Source organism: Typopeltis vanoorti, chromosome 3, assembly GCF_054136105.1.
Source record: "Typopeltis vanoorti isolate ZY-2024b chromosome 3, IOZ_Tvanoo_1.0, whole genome shotgun sequence".
Taxonomy (NCBI): domain Eukaryota; kingdom Metazoa; phylum Arthropoda; class Arachnida; order Uropygi; family Thelyphonidae; genus Typopeltis; species Typopeltis vanoorti.
In genome coordinates, this window is record NC_143551.1 from 140,406,429 (window position 1) to 140,429,766 (window position 23,338).

General features: G+C 36.1%; 1 protein-coding gene across 1 annotated transcript in view; it reads right to left on the reverse strand.

The window, feature by feature from the left end:
- The window catches only part of LOC150108611 (tetratricopeptide repeat protein 37), a 485,241-nt gene that overhangs the window by 67,275 nt on the left and 394,628 nt on the right, over positions 1 to 23,338 (reverse strand). The window contains exons 34-35 of the mRNA XM_090416072.1: positions 19,346 to 19,458; positions 6,638 to 6,793 (exon numbers count right to left, since the gene is read on the reverse strand). Of these exons, the coding sequence (XP_090272198.1) occupies positions 6,638 to 6,793; positions 19,346 to 19,458 (269 nt within the window). The remainder of the gene's footprint in view (positions 1 to 6,637; positions 6,794 to 19,345; positions 19,459 to 23,338) is intronic.

A 23,338-nucleotide genomic window follows, 5' to 3' on the forward strand; every position in this document is an offset into this window, starting at 1 on the left:
ACTAAGCCCAACTATGTGGGTGACACTAAAGTCCTATCTAGGTGGAGTGCCCTTAGAGGGCACTCCACCTAGATAGGACTTTAGTGATCCACAAACCCAGTTCCCACTAAGACCTATAGTAGATGCCACTAACTCACCTTGCTACAAACTGTCAAAACAGCTGGCCAACTCTCTGACCCCCCCCCCCCCCTCACTGGACTTTCCACATCCTATATAAAAAACTCTACCCATTTCAAAACTCTCATAGAAAATTTAACTTTATATAACACAGACATATTGGTAAGCTTTGACATCTCCTCATTATTTACCAATATTCCCTTAATTGACACCTTAACACTCTTAAAACGTTTTTCCTTCTGACATCTTAGATCTCATTTCCTTTGCCATCTATTCTGGTTATTTTTCTTGGAAGAACAAAATCTCTAAGCAGATAGAAGGAACAGCTGTGGATTCCCCCCTCTCGCCAATTTTTATATGGAAGATTTTCAAAAACGAGCCATAGACTCAGCCCCTCTCAATCCTTCCATCCGGCTAAGATATGTACATGGTGTTCTCTATTTGGCCTCATGGCCCAGACACATTAGATGCCTTCCTCAGTAACCTCAAGCCTACATCCAAGAATCCAGTTCATGATGGAAAAGGAAAAGAACAATTGCTTACCCTTCCTAGACACCTTAGTTACACACCTTCCCAATGGTACACTTTCCTTAGAGGGCGCTCCACCTAGATAGGACTTTAGTGTCACCCACGTGGTTGGGCTTAGTATTGTTTGTCATTTGTGTTTATGTTACATTAGTTTTTTTGTAATCCCTGAAGATGTCTCATTGATTGAGACAAAATATAGGAAGAATTAAATTCTGTTTTTAATCCTTTCAGAGTGCTGTATACAATCCATTAAGCCTCCAACATGATGTCCTCACAGCACTTAAGCCTCTACACACGTATATGGATCACATTATGAAGGAAAGTGGTATTAAACCTGATATAAAAATTGGAGATGTTAATATCAGCTCTTTACTTTATGAAGATGATGCTAGCCTTATAAATAAATCCAGTACAAGTCTGCAAGATTCCCAGACTAAATTGAAATCAGCAATAACAAGACAAAGACAACGATAATCGGCAGAAACATTAATAATATCGACTCCGTTGTGAATGGAGAACCTATAGAACAAGTAAAATATTTCAGCTACTTAGGCACAAGTAGCTGAAATGTTTAGTGAAGATGGTAAATCAAATATGAAAATAGCCAACAGAATCAACAAAGCTGGTATGGTTGGAAGTCAACTGAATCAATTTATATGGAATAAGAGAGAAATTTGTCAAAACACTAAATTAGTTGTATACATGACAGTGTTCAAGCTAATTTTAACTTCTGAATCTGAGAGCTGAGTTAGAAATAAAACACTTGATGAAAGGCTAGAGATCGCAGATATGAGCTTCCTGAGAAAGATTAGGGACATAAACAGATGGCATCAATGGCAATATCATATTAAAAATGAGGTATATTAGGATAGAACTTGACATTGTTAGCATCCAGGAATGTATTAGCAGAGCTTATCTCAGGTAGTATGGTTATTTAAACAGAATGGGAAAGAAAAGATTAGCAAAACAAGTGTTCTCTGCCAGGGACAGGAAAAAGACCCAGAGGAAGACCAAGGACCAAGATATAGGTGATTGATACAGTAAAACGTCCCTTAGGAGACAGAAATATAAGATCTGATAATGTTGAAGTCTTGCAGATAACAGATTGATTTGGAGGAAAATTGTTGATCAGAAATTAGTAATGATGTAAGTTCTTCATGTAGTACTATCATAATATCCTGCACACTTGAGGGTACATCATGTAGCCTCAGGAATTTGATGATGATAATTGACAAGCTGTATAACTCAGAGGAGACCTCCGCATAGCCTTTAAAGGAATGCGGATAACTGACCAGGACTTCTGACCTAGTGTCCAATCCTCAACTTCTCGTGGTGCACCCTGTTGGGTATCTACCTGGATACTGAACAAATGAGGATGGGCTGGCAATTTGGGATTTAGCCGACCAAATTGTATTCTTATTGGCTTAGGCCAATATACAAAATGATGGTACAACATGACAAAATTTCATGCCGGCTGGGGCATCGCCCAGTTAAACAAGGTCCCCGTTGTTTTTGCCAGGGAACCAGGGCAAACAGCGAAAAGTCAGCTACTGGAACAAATCTGAAAGCACACCCCAACTCAACATCAACAGAGTTAAAGATCGGTACTATCAACATAAGAAGCCTGAATGGCAAAGATCTTTCTGAGCAATAATTACAAAATGTTATATTCAGGAAATGACAATCAAGGAAAAGAAGGAGTAGCCATAGTATTCCACACAAAATACGAGGCTCATCTTCTTGAATGGCAGGCAGTGTCAAGTAGAGTGATTTTGGCAAATATCAGAATGGGGAACTGGACAATGAGACTTATTTGTGCCTATGACCTTCTATGGTCTCACAGAAGGCTCTACTAAGGTAGAAGTGGAGGAATTTTTTGAGGCGGTAGGGAAAGCAACTGACACAATGAAAAAGGAAAATTTGGTCCTTGTTGGGGATCTAAATAGCAGAGTAGGAAGTGATTGTCAGACATACAAAAATATTTTGGGAAAATTTGGAGAAAAGAGCAAATCTAATAATAATGGCAAATACCTGTTGGATTTCTGCTCAGGACATGGACTGGTTATTACTAACACCATGTTCCAATATAATGCACAAATTCACATGGAGAGAAGAAGCAAGGAATAAGAAAAGTCTCATTGACTATGTTATTGTTGATAGTGATGTTTTCTCCCTGGTGGAAGACACCAGAGTGTACAGAGGATTTGAAATTGGAAGTGATCACTATTTAGTCTTGAGTAGGATAAAATTGAATTTCATATTGAAAAGAATGATATGTAAGAAAGTTTTAAAGCGAATAAAAGTTGAGCAGCTCTCAGATGTGAACTGTAAACTAAAATACACAAAGATTATTGAAGAAAAAATGAAAGAGTTTGAGAACAGGAACCAAACCTTGGAGGTTCAGTGGCAAACCTTGAAGAAAATACTGATTGATTCAGCCAGAGAGGCATGTGGTGGGGTTGTCTGCAAGGATAAAAAAATCAGAACTCCCTGGTGGACACAGGAAGTTAAAGAGGCAGTGAAGGAAAAGAAGAAAGCATATCAAAAGTTCCTGGCAAATAAGTCAGCTTGTGCTCTTAGAGAATACAGAGACAAATGTAAGAAAGCTAAATACTGTGTAAAACTAGCTAAGCAAAAGTCATGGGAGGATTTTGGCAAGAACATAGAAAATAAATATCAAGAAAGTGGTAAGATATTCTCGAGGTTGCTGAAGAAGCTTAGAAATGGAGGAAAAAGTACTGTAAAAGGAGTTAGAGATCATAAAGGTGACATAAAAATGGGAGAAAAGGATATCCTTGAAGTATGGAGTAATTACTTCGAAAAATTGCTGAATAAAACAAGTAGTGATAGCACAGTGGTAAAAAACACTCAATAGGCATACAGTCAGGAATACATATCCATACTTGAAGGAGAAAAAGCCATCAAAGGCTTGAAATGTGGAAAGGCAGCAGGAGTAGATGATATTCGACCCAAAATGCTGAAGTATGGTGATATAAAAGTCTTACAGTGGCTGCACTGTATAGTTCAGAAGGCCTGGACGAGGGATAAATTCCTGATGATTGGAGTAGAGCTCTAATAGTACCCATATATAAAAAGGAAAATAAAACTGAATGTGAGAATTACAGAGGTATTTCCCTACTGATTGTTCCTGGCAAGATTTATGCCAGTATACTTGAGAAACGGTTGAGAAGAATTGTGGAAGAAAAGCTTATTGAAGAACAAGCTGGATTCAGGCCAAATAGAGGCTGTCAGGATCAGATCTTCACTTTACGACAATTAGTTGAGAAAGCATAGGATATAACAAAGATATGTATTTAAGTTTTGTCGATCTGGAAAAGGCATATGATAAGGTGCCAAGAGAGAAGCTATTCAATACGCTACAGTTATATGGTGTCAATGGGGCATTATATCAAGAAATACTTAGTCTGTATTTGAGTTGCAAGTCAGCAGTTAGAATTGAAGGAAGTACAGGAAGATGATTTAATGTTAAATCTGATGTGAGACAAGGATGTACATTATCCCCTCTGTTATTCATTATCTATATGGATCACATTATGAAGGAAAGTGGTATTAAACATGATATCAGAATTGTAGATGTTAATGTGAGTTCTTTGCTTTATGCAGACGATGTTATACTTTCTAAATAAATCCGCTACAAGTTTGCAAGATTCCCTGACTAAATTAAATAACTGTTGTAATAGATATGGTATAAAGGTCAGCAATAAAAAGACAAAGGCAATGAAAATAGGTAGAATCCTTGAATTGTGTTTTGAACGGGGAACCTGTGGAACAAGTAAAACATTTCAGCTACTTAGGCATGATTTTTAGTGAAGATGGTAAATTAAATATGGAAATAGACAACAGAATCAACAAAGCTGATTTTGTAGGAAGTCAATTGAATAAATTCATATGGAATAAGAGAGAAATTAGTCGGAACACAAAATTAGCTGTATACAAGACAGTGTTCAAACCAGTTTTAACTTATGGATCTGAGAGCTGGGTCAGAAGTAAAACACTTGACCAAAGACTAGAGACCGCAGATATGAGTCCTGAGAAAGATTAGAGGCGTGAACAGATGGCATCAATGGCAATATCATATTAAAAATGAGGATATTAGGAAGGAACTTGACATTGTCAGCAACCAGGAATGCATTAGCAGAGCTAATCTCAGGTGGTATGGTCACTTGAACCGAATGGGCGAGGAAAGATTAGCAAAACAAGTGTTCTCTGAAAACGACCCAGAGGAAGACCAAGATATAGGTGGATTGATACGGTACAAAGTGCCTTAGACGATAGAAATATAAGATCTGGTAATGATGTTGGAGTCTTGATGTCTGATGTCAATAGCAGACCACCAGAACTACGTGGTCTGCTATTGACATCAGGTTTACTCAGTTCCTCATATACCTCCTGCTTACTCACCATCAGTGATTCTTACCCCTTTTCAAATGCTCTAAAGTTCAACATTATGTTACATTCACAAGGATGGAATACTTTAATGAAATGCTCCTTTAACACCTTAACTATATCCTAGGGCCTTAGTGGTTATCATTCAACCATTATCACTGACCAGCATTATCCTCCGATAATCATTCTTCTGTTCACATATCGAAAAATCTCCCTAGGATTTCTTTTAGCCTCATTTACTTACTGCTGCTCATACTGCACTTCTGCTATCCTTACCAAGGGAGTTACTTAACTTGCTTGCTCTTGGTATTTCTCATGTAAGGGATTATTGCCACTCATCTTGTGCTGCCTCCACAATGCCTTTTTTTTTTTCAGATGCATGCTTTACCTCTTCAGTCATCCATTTTACATCTACCCTATTTGATCTTTTGACCTTTAGAATAAACCCAGCCACTGCCTCTGCCAGATAGTTCCTGAGTATTGACCAAGAAGTACTGACTTCCTTCTCATCCAATTTCTCATTCCAATGGAATGAGGAATTTCTGCTCTTTATAACTTCATTTAAACTTTTTCATCAGCTTGGTGCTTGATTTCCCTGGTCATCTATTAAAATTTATCCCAAATCTCTTTATCTCTCTCACATGAGGTATGGAAATTGCCTTTCCTGTTAACAATATTTCTCACATAGCTTCCACTCCACTGACCTCTCTTCATTCAAATTCTGACATCCACAATACTGACTCAAGCTGATCTGTTATAATCAGTTACCTTATAATCTCAAAATTCCTCCTTTCTTTGAAACTCTGCATACCTATTTGTCTCTCCAGTCAAGACTACATGATCATTCTCACTAAATGCAAGTATGTCAGCCACAATCAGATCCTCTGACGAAATGACCAAATCCCAAACTCTTGATTCACATTTTTGCTTCTTCCACATGCTGCCTAAGACATTTGTCTCAAGAATTTCACAATATAATGATCACTTGCCAAATTAATATAGCTAAACATTTCCTGCTTGTTGCTATGTAGGTGAAGTAAAGTAGGTGTATGAACTAGAAATGGCAAGGCCGAACTATCTTGTCAACTAATATCAGCAAAAGAATTATGCAAGGAAATGATAATGACAAATTCTTTTATATGATTAAGAAACAAACAAAAACAGTTACAGTGGTATGGACTTGAGTATAGAATGCCTAATAAAAGGTTTCCTCATATTCTCTAAAACTGAAGAGTAGAAGGAAATGTACTGCCAGAAAGACCTATAAGGAAATGCTAGAAAACATCAAGAGTATTAGTGGTCTGAACTCTTGCAGAAATTTAAAAAGTTCCTGCAGATAGCCTGGATTGGAATGCTAGCATTATGGTATGGTAGCTTCAACTCCACCTCAGGCGGAAGGGAAAGATGATGATGATGAAATCCCTGTCAGTAAAAATACTGTTAACAGTAAATCTTAATTCTATATTAAAATGCAATTTTAATCTGAAAACATTAAATGATGTCTTAGAATCACAGTAACTTTAAGAATAAAATAAAGTATGTCAAACTGATACAGCTATAGCTGTGACAATAAATATTTACTGACTTGCCATCCTAAGAAATGTGTATGATTTTCTTGAACTGCAATGATGAGTTTACTTATTTGGTCTTTAGTTCCACCAGATAATAATATTGTGCACACGATCTGAAGTAACTGAAGAAGAGCTATCATCTGTTGGTCATTTGTAAACACTTTTAATGCCTAAATAAAAGAGAAAGCAATCATTATTAAATAAAATGATAATAAATATTGACTGTTATAGCCAAGTAAGAAAACTTCAAAAGTTTTAAGCTTGAACTTGAAATGCAGGCAAATTTTGTCTTTAAGGAAGAATTATGTAAATTTTTTTTTTGTTCTAAGTAATTATTCCAACATTTGTAACTTACATCTTATTCTAATTCAAACATTTATGAATATATAAATGTTTTTTCAACCAAAGGGTATGTCTTTCTGATTGTGTATGAAGATATCATTACTGCTATGAAATTACTGAAAAATGTCTGAACCAGCAATTTTTTTTTTTTTTTTTTTTTTTTTTTTTTTTTTTCAAAGAAGATATATGCTGACATCTAAGGCAGCTAAAAATATGATGGATGGGTTTATAGAATCTTATGGGTTCTGCAGGAGAAAAAAAACTGAATTTTTCCTCCTTCTATAAGGGGGAAAAATCTTACCATCTATAACTAAATCTGTCTTTTAAAAACTAACCAAAAAAACTAATAAATTTTGCTTAAAGAGTTATAGAAAATTTTAAAATTCTCCCCATCATAGATGAGAATGAAATTTAAAAGTAAGAGGAAAGGCAGTACTCTGTTTCATTAAATACATAATCACTTATTAGATGTATTTTGTCCATCTAGGTCTCTGTCATTTACATTATCTTTTGTTGTTGTTTTGTTTTATGTGAATTTCCCCTCAAGTAAGGTTGTGTCTTCTGCATGCATACATATAACAATTCTGACTGGTATTTGTTTTTGATGAAATCTGGCACTTGGAATCTTTATTAAAATCTGTTGTTCCATTTCAATTTTGGCATTAGTAGAGAATTCTAAACCAGAATTCAAATAAAACACCTTTTTTTTTGGAATTCTATCCCTCTCTCTCTTTTTTTTTTTTTTTACCATTATCAAAGAGAACTTATCTCAATATGGTGCGATTCCATTGGAAAATACCATAAATTACATAGCATCTAATCCCTCCCCTTATTGTAAAATAAAATGAAGCAGTTAGCTGAAAGAAATGAAAGTTTGGAATTAAAAGAAATTCTACCAAGCACCCTCCCCCCCCACCAACACACACACACACACACACACACACACACACACACACACACACACCTACTTATTGGTGAAATACAATTGAATGCAATATCAATGCCCATGGGTGTTGATAATCAGAATATTATAATACTGAATACTAAATGCTAAGATGATGCCTGCCAGAGGGCACCATCAGGACTTTTAGGAGAAAGAATAGCTTCCTGCTTCATCCTCATTTACTGTTTGTTGTGCTTGTGTGCGCGTCTTGTTTTTAAGTTCCTGTGAAAATGGCAACATCACATTGTCGAAATATTGGAAGTGTATTAAAATTTATTTTAATGTATATCCTAGTATATGTTGTAATTTCCTTAAGCTATTTAGTAAAAATATAAATGCTAAGATGGTTTATATCATTTTTATATATTTTAACATCCTTATGACAATACAATTTAATTAGTTCATTTTTTTTTTATATATGAAGGATGCCTTTTCTTAGGCAAAAAATTTCAAAAATCAGTAAAATCAGTAACTGCAATAATAATTTTTAAGAGCTATATACAGCAAACATTAAAGTGCATTAAGCAATTTTAATAATATGAGAACTATCCTTTCTCAAGCACAAAAAATTATGTAATAATTACTGCACTCTTTAGTATAAACCATAAAACAAAGCAAATCTGATGATAATTGGATAACACTGATACCAGATAACCTGAAGCTTTTTTCTTTCATAGTTACATCTATGAAAGGCTGGCAATCTATCATACATGAGTATAAATGATCAGATGATTTATTGTGCAGTATGGTGCAGTACTGAACTTTGACACCTGTTTACTCCATAACATATTGTAGTTATTCAGTACTGTTTTTTGTGCCATACTGTACATTAGTATATTAAAATAATCTTGCAAATCTCTTAGAGACCAAATATATCAATTTTCAAGGTATTTCAGGCCTTATCTTCGACATTCAGGCTGGTTCTATTACCCAAAGGAATTCATTCAGTGGTGATAAGTAGACATGTGGATAACTATACAACGAATAGGCTTGCTTTGAATACCACCAGCCATGGCTGTTTATGAATGCCTCCAGGTGGTAGATGATTTCTGTCACCCAGTATGAAACTACCACTCTGCTTAATGAAACCTGAAGTGATTTGAAACATCTAGAGCAGGGCTCTGATTATCCAATCCTTAGCCCTGTACTAAATGAACTATATGTTCACAACCTTTCATTGATGGGATTCACATAAAAGCATCCATGTCACAATTGGATTTGAATTCACAGTCCACTGAAGAAAGATATTATCACTTTGCTAGCTACATCAGGTGAGAAATAAACACTGGTGGCAGCAATTGTAGCAGTTTTTGCTTGTGAGTAAATGAATAAATTATACCTGAAAAGTATAATTAAGTATTATAGTATGGGAAGCACTTCTGGGGGCCTGTTGATTAAGGTGAACTCACACATGCAGTCTAAGAAAAGTCAGCTTACAGGAGAAATAGCTAAATGACACTTCCCACAATGACAATCCATAACAAGGAAAGAGACAATCTAAACTCTGTGTAGTAGAGCATTTAACATCTCATGTGATGACAAGAAGAGGAACCAACACTATGGCTCCATGGTACAATCCTGTCACAGAATGGCTATGAAAGAACAACATTAAAAATATATACAGGATGGCCATAATTGAAGAGGAGGTGTTTAGAGCCCTGCAGCATATATTTTTGTATTGGATGAAATTCAACCAAACTTGATGTAAGTATACTATGGAACATGGGGCTTTTATTTACAGAAGGTAAAAGATAGTACAAAATTCTGCTGCCAGGTGACATTTGGCGCTATAAGCACATGGTTTGGGATTAATTAAACAGTAATGGCTAGAAGAGAGACAACAAATCAATCTTCGTGCTGTGGTTCAATATGTCCTCCTTTCAGATGTTCTAAGAACTGCATTCTGTGAATGACATTTTCTACAGTGGAACGCAACAGATCTGCATGTGATACGCCTCACATGCTATATTATTCTGTCTTTCAAGGTTGCTAAATCAGGAACATGTTTTTAATACACCACATGTTTCAGATGGTCTCACAACCAAAAGTCACAGGGGTTGAGATCAGGTGAACGAGGTGGCCATGTGAGAAATGCACGACTAATCACTATATGTTCTGTGAAGTGTTTTCGTAACATTTGCAGTACTGGCAATCCAATGTGAGGTGCTCCATCCTGAATGAATATGGTAGCATCACCTTGCAGAACAACAATGTTGCACAGCATCTCTCAATACCTACAGCAGAAATGGTACAAGTCACTGGTCCTGTTGGGCAAAGTTCTTCGAAAAAGTATGGCCCAATAATAAATTATGCAGTGAAACCACACCACGCTGTGACTTTCAGTGAGTGTAAAAGGGTCTTCTCATGGAACACACGAGGATTATTCTCAGCCCAAATGTGGCAATTGTGAGAGTTAACACCATTCAGATAAAAATGTGCCTTGTCATTCTATGGTTATGCATCATCCACTCCATTTGAGCTAAGAATGTTAGGGCAAACTGCAGTTGAGTTTCCACATCACCATGAAGCAAAGCTTGAGCATGGAAGAACTTGTAGGGGAAAAAACTTCAGCAATTGGATGCAGGATTTTCCACACAGTTAAGTATGGCATGCCCAGTTGCCTTGATATTGCCTGAGTGCTGCTGGATCCTTGTGCATTATTCATTCTGTGTTCCACAACTGCAGTTGCAACTTCGTCAATTTGTTGAGGAATAATTCGTTTGCACCCATGTCCTGGCCTCACTGATAAAGATCTGCTATTTTCAAATCATAAAATCATTTTTGTAAGATTTGTTATTTCAATGAATCTTTTCTCCTATCCTTCAAATGTTGGAATTCTCAAAGTGCAGCATTAGTGTTACCACGCTGTTGATAGTAAAGCTCGACTAGCAATGCACATTCCAGTAAGGTGAGATCCATAGTACCTTCAGTCTTATCAGAATGACGTGAATCTGTTTTGGTCTTCCTTATATCCACCAACTTATCAGTAGAAACATAAGATTATGCAAATACTACATGATTCTAGCACCAACTGTCTGCTGGTGGCAGAATTTTGTACTTTTCAATTTTTTCTGTAAATCAAAACCCCATGTTCCAGAGTATAGTTACACCAAGTTTGGTTAAATTTTTCATTACAGGGCTTTGAACACCTCATCTTTAATTATGGCAACACTGTATATACGAGGGACGTCCACAAAGTAAGTTCTGTTTTTAAATATTTTCACTGCAGCGCTGTGATCGCAATGCCAAATGCATGCTGAGTTTGTTGATTCCATAGCAAGGCGTTGGTGCTATTTTCAGACATTCTCTTAGCGCGTATGCTTCTTGGTGTCTGTTTATAATGTCTAAGAAAATCGAATCACCTGCCACACATAAAACTGAATTGCCCGCAGCATGTGAAATTAGGTCAGTTATCCGTTTCTTGAATGTGAGGAATGTTAAAGCAGCTGAAATTCATTGGCAAATTATTGAGGTTTATGTAGAACACGCAATGAGTGATTCAATGGTACGAAGATGGGTAAGACTTTTTAATGAAGGAAGGACAGGTGTGCACGATGATGAACGGAGCGGACGGCCATCTTTAGTGACTGACAATTTGGTGCATTCAGTTGAAGAGAAGATTCAACAGAATAAGGGACTCACTACGATGTCACTCTCACTGCAATTTCCAGAAGTTTCATGTTCATGACTTCATGAAATTGTGTCAGAGAAACTGAATTATCAGAAATTATGTGCACGTTGGGTGCCGAAGTTGCTTACAGAACAATACAAAGTGAATTGGCTGGGAAGTGACATTGAAATTCTTGACACACTACCATGAGGATGCCAATGCTTTCCTGAGCAGACTTGTCACCGAGGACGAGACTTGGGTGTGGCACGCAACCCATGAATCCAAACAGTCCATGGAGTGGAGGCACATCTCATCACCAGTCAAGACGAAATTGAAGACAATGGTTTCCATTCAGAAAATCATGTGCACTGTGTTTTGAGACAGACAAGGAACTTTGCTGGTAGACTTCTTGGGTCAAGGCTCCACAATCAATGCAAGTATGTACTACCAAACCTTTAAGAAAGTGAGTCGTGCGATCCAGAATAAATGACGTGGCATACTTACCAGGGGCATTATTTTGATTCATGAAAACATCTGTAACATCCCCACACATGCGTAACACAACAACTTCTCACCACCTTTGGCTGGGTAAAATCCCCCCCCACCCACCACCACCATATAGTCCTGACCTCACGCCAAGCAACTTTCACCTGTTCAAACATCCGAAATCTTTCTTCCTTGGTGGCCAGCAGTTTCAAGACAACGATGAGGTCAAAGAAGCAGCCAATACATGGTTTGCATCACAGACGGCAACCTTCTACGACGAAGGTACACAACTTTTGGTGCCCCATTATGATCAGTGCCCGAACAATGGCAAATATGTAGAAAAGTAGTGAAAGATGTCTACTTTAATTTCCAATAAAGTTTTTTTTGTAAGTATATTTTTGTTTCTCTGACAGCCCATCGGAACTTACTTTCTGGACGTCCCTCATATATATGTATATTCTGCAGCAATCTCCCAGGGAAGGTTCAAACATCCAGGATAACAAGGACTGCAGATAAGCCATAACTCTATCATGCATTCAATGTGATGGATAGAATAGCAATGATACTGAAGCATTATGATATAAAAGTAGCCTTTACTTCCCAATGCAGAGTCATATATTTTTATGTCACCTAAACTGCCACATTTAACTCTAAAATAAAAAAGCTTAAGAATTTACCAAACCAGTTGCACATGTGGTATTTGTTATGTAGAACACACACACACACAGCCTTCTTAGGAGAAAATCTGTAACAGAACACATGAATGATATAGAGATAAAAAGAAAGCATAAGTTGACTCTTGTATTCCATACCAAAAGTGAGGATCATCAAGTGCTTGAACAACAAACCAAGATGGCTTATATTTCATATAACAGTTACATCAAGAGGTTCAAATATTCTGAAATGTTATACAGCCACGTGTAACAAAAAATCAGGGTTTTACATTAACCAATGTCTAGCCTTCTCTCATTAAACTGAACAACACAGAATGAGAACATGATGCCATTATGCATTTCATCTTAATAATATCACATGTGTGCAGATATATGTTTAATTAACCAATGGTTGTTTCCAATGTGTGACCATTGTTATACATTGGAAACAACTTTCTCTGATTTATAATATCTTAATTTATATTTTTTTAGTACTTCTGTTGAAGTGAGTCATAAAGAATGCATAGTCAAGAATAAATAATTTATTTTATTTTACTATTTATATTTATTTATTTATTTTATGGGCACATTCTGGAAAACCTTACCATACAAATGCATGAACACAAGAAAGGTTCTACAGGCAACATCAACAGGTATCTTTCTTTATAATCTATGCATTTTTAAACCTTTTCATGTGGGTTATCATTAAGCACCTATGGAAAACAGTTGGAAGAAGGATAGGACAATGCCACCTACAACTGGAAATGACCTGTCTTATCATGACGAAATCTTCATAGGGATTATTTTAAATTGATAATGAGTTAGCCACACTCATATGGAAAGGAGAGGATTTTTTATTTTCTCCCAGAAACTCAGGAAAATTCAGAATATGCAAAATTAACTCACCAAAATACCATTTAAGCAGCAGATAATGTAGATGTGATGGCAGATTATGTAGTGTATTAGTAGGTGATAGATGAAGCATTATATAGTGTGTGTGAATGGTAAAATAAGAAGTGTAGCTAGTGGAAAGTATCAACATCAGGTAGAGTGAGTGAGTGAGTGCATGGTTCTCAATCGTAGAGAAAATGTAAGTGTTAATAGTGTTATACACAATGGGAAAGTCCTGAAGAGTAACGAAAATTTCAAATATCTGTGCAATGAAATTCATCTACCACTTAAAGGCTAGATAAATTTAATCAATTCTAGTGATGGAAGTTTAGATCATGCAATAATGAGAAGGATTTCAATGGATCCAACCTTTTTTAAGAGTATAAGTAGTCTACACTGGGACAAATAAGATCCCATTGAAATGCAAACTTCTGATTAACAGAAGTTACTTTTTGTCCATTTTGTCTTATGCAGCAAAAACATGGAGAGTAACAAAAATAGATGTAAGTAGAATATAAGCAAAAATGCAAGTTTTAAGGACAATGTTAGTAAAAACAAGGAAGAAGATGATGGAAAGTGTGGTGTGAAGTGCCCTCCCATTATTATTATTATGTGAAATCTCCAGGAGTCCAAAGACTCATTGAGGGAGAGTGTGCCAACAGCATCGAACAATTGAACCCCTTCCAACAACTAACTGCACTCAAACTTGATTAACTTTTTGCGTGAGCCATTAGTAGCAGAGGCTCTACCAATCGACCAACCTTTGCTGGCTCAGTTATTATGAGTCCTTGAAATCAATGGAGGTGTCACATAATAATAATATACTTCTAATGCTTATGGTAGCAATTTATGAGAGAATTTTTATTTAGTAGGTAAATTTTTCAATTTTGAAATTTTGCATAGTGATAAACTTCCTAAATATGAATATTCTGTAAAATAATTAAACATGTTCCCAGTTTACGGGAAAATCATGTGTCATTAACTATAATTCATACCATAAACTACTGCTATGCATAATCATTATATTATCCATAAATCATTCATAATAATTACCAGCATAGTTACCAAGAAATCTTTCTGAGCAATAAATACAAAATGTTATATTCAGGCAATGACAATCAAGGAAAAGAAGGGGTAGCCATAGTATTCAACACAAAATACGAGGCTAATCTTCTTGAATGGCAGCCAGTCTCAAGTAGAGTAATGTGGGCAAATATGAGAATGGGGAACTGGACAATGAGACTTATTTGTGCCTATGGTCCCACAGAAGGTTCTACTAAGGTAGAAGTGGAGGAATTTTTTGAGGCTTTAGAAAAAGCAACTGACACAATGAAAAAGGAAAAGTTGGTCCTTGTTGGGGATCTAAATAGCAGAGTAGGAAATGATTGTGAGACATACAAAAATATTTTGGGAAAATTTGGAGAAAAGAGCAAAGCTAATAATAATGGCAAATATCTGTTGGATTTCTGCTCAGGACATGGACTGGTTATTACTAACACCATGTTCCAACATAAAAATGTGCACAAATTCACATGGAGAGAAGAGGCAAGAAATAAGAAAAGTCTCAGTGACTATGTTATTGTTGATAGTGATGTTTTCTCCCTGGTGCAGGACACCAGAGTGTACAGAGGATTTGAAATTGGAAGTGATCACTATTTAGTCTTGAGCAGTAGAAAATTGAATTTCATATTGAAAAGAATAACATGTAAGAAAGTTTTAAAGCGAATAAAAGTTGAGTAGCTCTCAGATGTGAACTGTAAACTAAAATACACAAAGATTATTGAAGAAAAAATGAAAGAGTTTGAGAACAGGAATCAAACCTTGGGGATTCAGTGGCAAACGCAGAAGAAAACATTGATGGATTCTGCCAGAGGAGGCATGTGGTGAGGTTATCTGCAAGGATAAAAAAATCAGAACTCCCTGGTGGACACAGGAAGTTAAAGAGGCAGTGAAGGAAAAGAAGAAAGCATATCAAAAGTTCCTGGCAAATAAGTCAGCTTGTGCTCTTAGAGAATACAGAGACAAATGCAAGAATGCTAAACACTGTGTAAAACTAGCTAAACAAAAGTCATGGGAGGAGTTTGGCAAGAATATAGAAAATAAATATCTTGAAATCAATGGAGGTGTCACATAATAATAATATACTTCTAATGCTTATGGTAGCAATTTATGAGAGAATTTTTATTTAGTAGGTAAATTTTTCAATTTTGAAATTTTGCATAGTGATAAACTTCCTAAATATGAATATTCTGTAAAATAATTAAACATGTTCCCAGTTTACGGGAAAATCATGTGTCATTAACTATAATTCATACCATAAACTACTGCTATGCATAATCATTATATTATCCATAAATCATTCATAATAATTACCAGCATAGTTACCAAGAAATCTTTCTGAGCAATAAATACAAAATGTTATATTCAGGCAATGACAATCAAGGAAAAGAAGGGGTAGCCATAGTATTCAACACAAAATACGAGGCTAATCTTCTTGAATGGCAGCCAGTCTCAAGTAGAGTAATGTGGGCAAATATGAGAATGGGGAACTGGACAATGAGACTTATTTGTGCCTATGGTCCCACAGAAGGTTCTACTAAGGTAGAAGTGGAGGAATTTTTTGAGGCTTTAGAAAAAGCAACTGACACAATGAAAAAGGAAAAGTTGGTCCTTGTTGGGGATCTAAATAGCAGAGTAGGAAATGATTGTGAGACATACAAAAATATTTTGGGAAAATTTGGAGAAAAGAGCAAAGCTAATAATAATGGCAAATATCTGTTGGATTTCTGCTCAGGACATGGACTGGTTATTACTAACACCATGTTCCAACATAAAAATGTGCACAAATTCACATGGAGAGAAGAGGCAAGAAATAAGAAAAGTCTCAGTGACTATGTTATTGTTGATAGTGATGTTTTCTCCCTGGTGCAGGACACCAGAGTGTACAGAGGATTTGAAATTGGAAGTGATCACTATTTAGTCTTGAGCAGTAGAAAATTGAATTTCATATTGAAAAGAATAACATGTAAGAAAGTTTTAAAGCGAATAAAAGTTGAGTAGCTCTCAGATGTGAACTGTAAACTAAAATACACAAAGATTATTGAAGAAAAAATGAAAGAGTTTGAGAACAGGAATCAAACCTTGGGGATTCAGTGGCAAACGCAGAAGAAAACATTGATGGATTCTGCCAGAGGAGGCATGTGGTGAGGTTATCTGCAAGGATAAAAAAATCAGAACTCCCTGGTGGACACAGGAAGTTAAAGAGGCAGTGAAGGAAAAGAAGAAAGCATATCAAAAGTTCCTGGCAAATAAGTCAGCTTGTGCTCTTAGAGAATACAGAGACAAATGCAAGAATGCTAAACACTGTGTAAAACTAGCTAAACAAAAGTCATGGGAGGAGTTTGGCAAGAATATAGAAAATAAATATCAAGGTGGCAAAATATTCTGGCAGTTGTTGAAGCTTAGGAATGGAGGAAAGAGTGCTGTAAAAGGAGTTAAATGATAAAGGTGACATGAAAAACGGGAGAAAAAGATATCCTTGAAGTATGAAGTAATTACTTTGTAACTGCTAAATGAAACAAGCAGTGATGACAGCACAGTGGTAAAAAACACTGACCAGGCATGCAGTCAGGAATACATATCCATATTTGAAGTAGAAAAAGCCATCAAAGGCTTGAAATGTGGAAAAGCAGCAGGGGTAGGTGATATTCGACCAGAAATGCTGAAGTATGGTGGTATAAGAGTCTTACAGTGGCTGCACTACATAGTTCAGAAAGCCTGGACAGAGGGACGAATTCCCGATGATTGGAGTAGAGCTCTCATAGTACCCATATATAAAAAGGGAAATAAAACTGAATGTGAGAATTACAGAGGTATTTCCCTATTGAGTGTTCCTGGGAAGATCTATGCAAGTACACTTGAGAAACGGTTGAGAAGAATTGTGGAAGAAAAGCTTCGTGAAGAACAAGCTGGATTCAGGCCAAATAGAGGCTGTCAGGATCACACCTTCACTTTACGACAAATAGTCGAGAAAGCATGGGAATATAGAAGAGATCTGTATTTAAGTTTTGTCGATTTGGAAAAGGCATATGACAAGGTGCCAAGAGAGAAGCTATTCAATATGCTACAGTTATATGGTGTCAATGGAGCATTATATCAAGCAATACTTGGTCTTTATTTGAGTTGTAAGTCAGCAGTTAGAATTGAAGGAAGTACAGGAAGATGGTTTAATGTTGAATCTGGTGTGAGACAAGGATGTACGTTATCCCCTCTGTTATTCATTATCTATATGGATCACATTATGAAGGAATGTGGTATTAAACCTGATATCAAAATTGGAGATGTTAATGTCAGCTCTTTGCTTTATGCGGACGATGTTATACTTCTAAATAAATCCGCTACAAGTCTGCAAGATTCTCTGACTAAATTGAATAGCTGTTGTAATAGATATGGTATGAAGGTCAGCAATAAAAAGACAAAGACAATGAAAATAGGCAAAATCATTGAAAATGTCAACTGTGTTGTGAATGGAGAACCTGTGGAACAAGTGAAACATTTCAGCTACTTAGGCACAATTTTTACTGAAGATGGTAAATTAAATATAGAAATAGACAACAGAATCAGCAAAGGTGGTATGGTAGGAAGTCAATTGAATAAATTCATATGGAATAAGAGAGAAATTAGTCAGAACACTAAATTAGCTGTATATGACAGTGTTCAAACCAGTTTTAACTTATGGATCTGAGAGCTGGGTCAGAAGTAAAACACTTGACCAAAGACTGGAGACCGCAGATATGAGAGTCCTGAGAAAGATTATAGGCATGAACAGATGGCATCAATGGAAATATCATATTAAAATTGAGGATATTAGGAAAGAACTTGATATTGTCAACATCCAGGAATGCGTTAGCAGAGCTAATCTCAGGTGGTATGGTCACTTAAACAGAATGGGCGAAGAAAGATTAGCAAAACAAGTGTTCTCTGCCAGGTTGGCAGCAAAACGACACAGAGGAAGACCAAGATGTAGGTGGATTGATACGGTACAAAGTGCCTTAGATGATAGAAATATAAGATCTGATAACGTTGGAGTCTTGATTTGGAGGAAAATTGTAGATAGGAAGTTAGTAATGATGTAATTTTTTTCATGTAGTACTGTCATATCCTGTACACCCCTTGAGGGTACATGGCAGGAATTTGATGATGATGATGAATAATTACCAGCCTGGTTAGCTTAGTTGGTAGTATATTTGCTCTCTTACCAATTAGCTAAGAGTTTGAAATACACCTTTAAGTGGTAAATGAATTCATTGCCTAATATGAGATGACCTACTAATTGAAAATCTAAAGTGGCTTGAAAAAGTTCTATGTTTGGTTTATGAGCAAGACTTCTGCCCTAGTACTGCTCCTACAAATATTTTCTAGTCCTTAGACTATCCACAATTGACAGCATTTTGTGGGTGGAATTCAGATATAAAAAAGTAATAACAAATACAGTATATAAACTGATCATAACTTATAATAAATATAAAATATAAAAAGTAACTTCTGATTAACAGAAGTTACTTTTTGTCCATATTGTTCTCATGCAGCAAAAACATGGAGACTAACAAAAATAGATGTAAGTAGAACACAAGCAAAAATGCAAGTTTTAAGGACAATGTTAGTAAAAACAAGGAAGAAGATGGTGGAAAGTGTGGTATGAAGTGCCTGCCATTATGAGTCCTTGGAATTCATATCTATACCTTAAAAGTACTAAAGCAATATTAAGTGAAAAAATTATGCAATAAACTAAACTTACAGAATTAATAAGTGGTTCAACAGTAGAAGTATTTTGTTGTGATATATGGTACAAAATTTCCATCAAGATAAGCCATTTCAATAATTCACCCCTGACAGGTCTATCCAACTGCACTAAAATTAAAAAGAAAAACATACTCAAAATGAGCAACAAAATTTATCCTATTCAGAAAAGGAAAAAATTTCTCACTTATATTAATTGCAAAAAAATTTTAAAAATAAGAAATTTAAGAAACAAAAAAATTAAGTATCCTTAACACATTCGCTGCCAACTACGAGTATACTCATAGTTGGTATATGAGTTTCACAAGCCAACTATGAATATACTCGTATGTCGATTACCGCCAGCTTCGAGATTATTTGTACTGACCTTGAAGGAGTGAAAGCGCTTGGTGTGTGGTAACAAACTACGCCTGAGGAGCGTGGCAGCGAACGTGTTAATTACTAGAACAAAACTTACTTTTCAAGCATTATTATCTATTCAGTTCTGGTCAGAGACAAATAGTTATTGTACCTTAAAGATATTTTATTATAATATTTTGTTTATGAAAAGTATACATATGATATTTTTTATTTTAATTTTATTTTTTTTTATTGTTGATCTTATTTCCCACTTTGGCTTTTTAAGAACTGAATAAATAATATATACCATTTTGGATTTTTTTTAAATCAAAAAATTATTTACATGTTTGTCAAAGCATTTCTTTAATGCAAGGATTGAAATTAACAGCTATAATTTAAATTGCAAACATAAAAGGCTGACTTATACTAATTACAGAACATGTTAGAGAATCATTTTATTGGAACAATTAAACACTGATGCATTATGTTCCAAGTTATTCAATCTACAATTTGTAAAAGGATTTCAAATATGAAGTTTCAGTTGAACCTTCTTCTAATTGTCAAATGACAATACCATGTTTGTAAACACATTGAAGAACTTCTTTTACATAATAAGGTAAGCTAATGTACAGTTCATGGTTTAGCTAGATTTTGATAAATCCAGTCTTTTATTTTATATTATTATTATCTGACCTCCATGGAGTCAAAGGACTTATTGCGAGAGGTGTATACTCTCTCATGCCAAAAGACTGAGCTTTCTCCACATTAATCTGGTAACAACTCCTCATCAACTTATATGTCTCAATCATATCTCCCTCTTGTATTCACAGAGCTCTGTAAGTTGCATTCCCTCAATTTCTCCTCATATTTGACATTCAATAAACCTGATGCTAACCTAGTAAACAACTCTGAAACTTTTCCACTACATCATTATAATTTTAGCAATGAGACACCTAAACTTCAAGTCTCTGTCCACCATCACTCCCAGATCTCTTATCAACTCTATCTCCTTCAACATTTCTCCATTAATTGCATACTCTGCATCCCAAGCTTGCCTACTAAATTTCAAGAACTTTAACTTTGCAACATTCAACTGCCAGCTCCAATCATTTGCCTACTCACATAGTCTATTCAGATCCTCCTGCAAAGTCACAATGTCTACCTTACTTCTCATAACCCTTCCCAACTTTATGCCTTCTATTATGCTATGCATTCCATTGATATTCTCCTTCCAAACCCACATAACTTTCTAAAGCTCTGTTTCTTGTGTATTTGCAAATGGGTCTTTTTTCTCTATTATGACCTATGTTATTGATCTGTTTGGTGACCATTATCCCTTGTTGTAATGAAATCCTTGCATCTTGAAATAACAAAAGAAGAATACACAATATGTTGTGTGTGTGTGTGTGTGTGTGTGTGTGTGTGTGTGTGTGTGTGTGTGTGTGTGTGTGTGTGTGTGTTGGGTTAAACCTTGAAATCTAAAATGCTAGTGGAGTTGTGTTTATGCCGCCTTGAGCAAGGTATTTTCCATAAAGCCTAGTCATTCACTACTAGTAACCACAACTGCTTTAAACTTCATATTGAAGAGGCTATTAGTAACTTATTTTATATAGTGAAACCTGTGGGGTATACATAACTAAAGAACAACACTTATGACACAGCAAGTACAGTGGAACTGCGGTTATCAAATTTAATTCATTCCCGAAGGCTGTTCGGAAAATGAAACCATTTTCCCATAAGAATTAATGTAAAATGGATTAATCCGTTCCCGAACCCCAGATGATTGTTCATTTAAACCTTTACAAGAGTGCTTCATGCATAAAATCATATACAAACATAATGAAAATGCATAAAATCTTACATAAAAAGAATAAACACAATTAATAGATAAAATAAAAATGAAAATTTAACATCACTTTAACTATGCATACGGAGGAGTTGATGGCATAAGTGGAAGGAGATGAGTAAGGGGAGTCTCCTTCCATAAAAACATCAGGTTACTGTCCTTCTGGGGTTTTTTCTCTTTCTCTTTTCTGTCTCTTGGCACCACTCGACTCTGCTTGAGACACACTGGGCCTCTGTCTCACTAAAAACCTGTCCAATGACATTTGTTTTTGCCTGCATTTTAAAATGTTTCTGAAGTGAGACATGCCACTGTCATTGAAATAGTTTATGAAGGTTTGCTACAGCTTTGTGAGGGTGATATCTTGCCACAAAACTTTGCACCTCATCCCATTTTGCACACATTTCTTTGATCAAAGAACTAGGATCATCATCAATCCCTTCCTCCATGTCTGCAGACATTTCTTCCACCTCCGTCTTTTGCTGCTCCTTCTGAAGGTGTTCCAGTTCTTCCATGGTGAGCTCATTCCTGGGCTCCATATCCTCCACTAACTCCTCCACATGAGCATTGTCAACTTTCAAGCCCATGCTTTTGTCCAGAGACACAATATCATTGACAAGTGAAACATGCTCAGTCTCAATGTCTCTGTCTGCTACACAGTTTGGCCACAATTTCCTCCAGGCCGAGTTCATCGTCCTGTAAGTCACTTGTGCCCAGGCTTTGTCAAGGATACTTAAGCAATGGAGGATGTTGAAGTGATTTTTCCAGAATTCTCTGAGTGTTAATTCTGTGTCAGAGGTCACTTCAAAACACCTTTGAAACAGTGCTTTGGTGTAGAGTTTCTTAAAGTTTGAAATGACCTGCTGGTCCATGGGCTGAATTAGAGAAGTTGTGTTAGGGGGCAGGAACTTCACTGTGATAAAATCAGACTCCACCACTAACTCGTCCTCCAAGCCTGGAGGGTAAGCAGGCGCATTGTCCATCACAAGAAGGCATCTAATTGGCAAATTTTTTTCTTGAAGGTATTTTCTCATACTTGCGGCAAAGACTTCATGGATCCACTCAATAAACAATTGCCTGGTTACCCAAGCATTACTATTATCCCTCCACATAACAGGCAATTTACTTTTCATCACGTTATTTTTCTTAAATATCCTCGGATTCTCAGAGTGGTACATAAGCAATGGCTTGTGTCCTTCATTGGCTTGTGTCCTGGCAATGCTTTTTCCTCCTGAGTGATGAAGGTCCTCTTTGGTAATTTTTTCCAAAATAGGCCGGTTTCATCACAGTTGAACACTTGTTGGGTAAGAAAACCCTCAGCCTTTACACAGTCACTAAATTCTTGCACGTATTTTTCAGCAGCTTCTCGGTTCGAACTCGCAGCCTCCCCATGCCTAACCACACTATGTATACCGCTTCTCCTCTTAAATTTCTCAAACCACCCTCTACTAGCTTTGAACACATCAGTATCAGCACTTGTACCAGGGTTTTTCTTTAACAGGTCATCATGTAATCGCCTCGCTTTTTCACAAATTATAGCCTCAGAAACACTATCACCAGCTAACTGTTTCTCGTTTATCCAAACCAGCAACAATTTTTCCACTTCTTCAATCGTCTGCGATCTTTGTTTAGTAAGAACTTTCACTCCTCTTGCAACACCAGCTCTCTTGATCACCTCTTTATTTTTGAGAATTGTACATATCATTGATTTCGCCATACCGAACTGCATAGCAAGATTCAAGACACGAACGCCATTTTCATGTTTGGATATGATTTCTTTTTTCATCTCTATCGTGGTTCTAACAACTT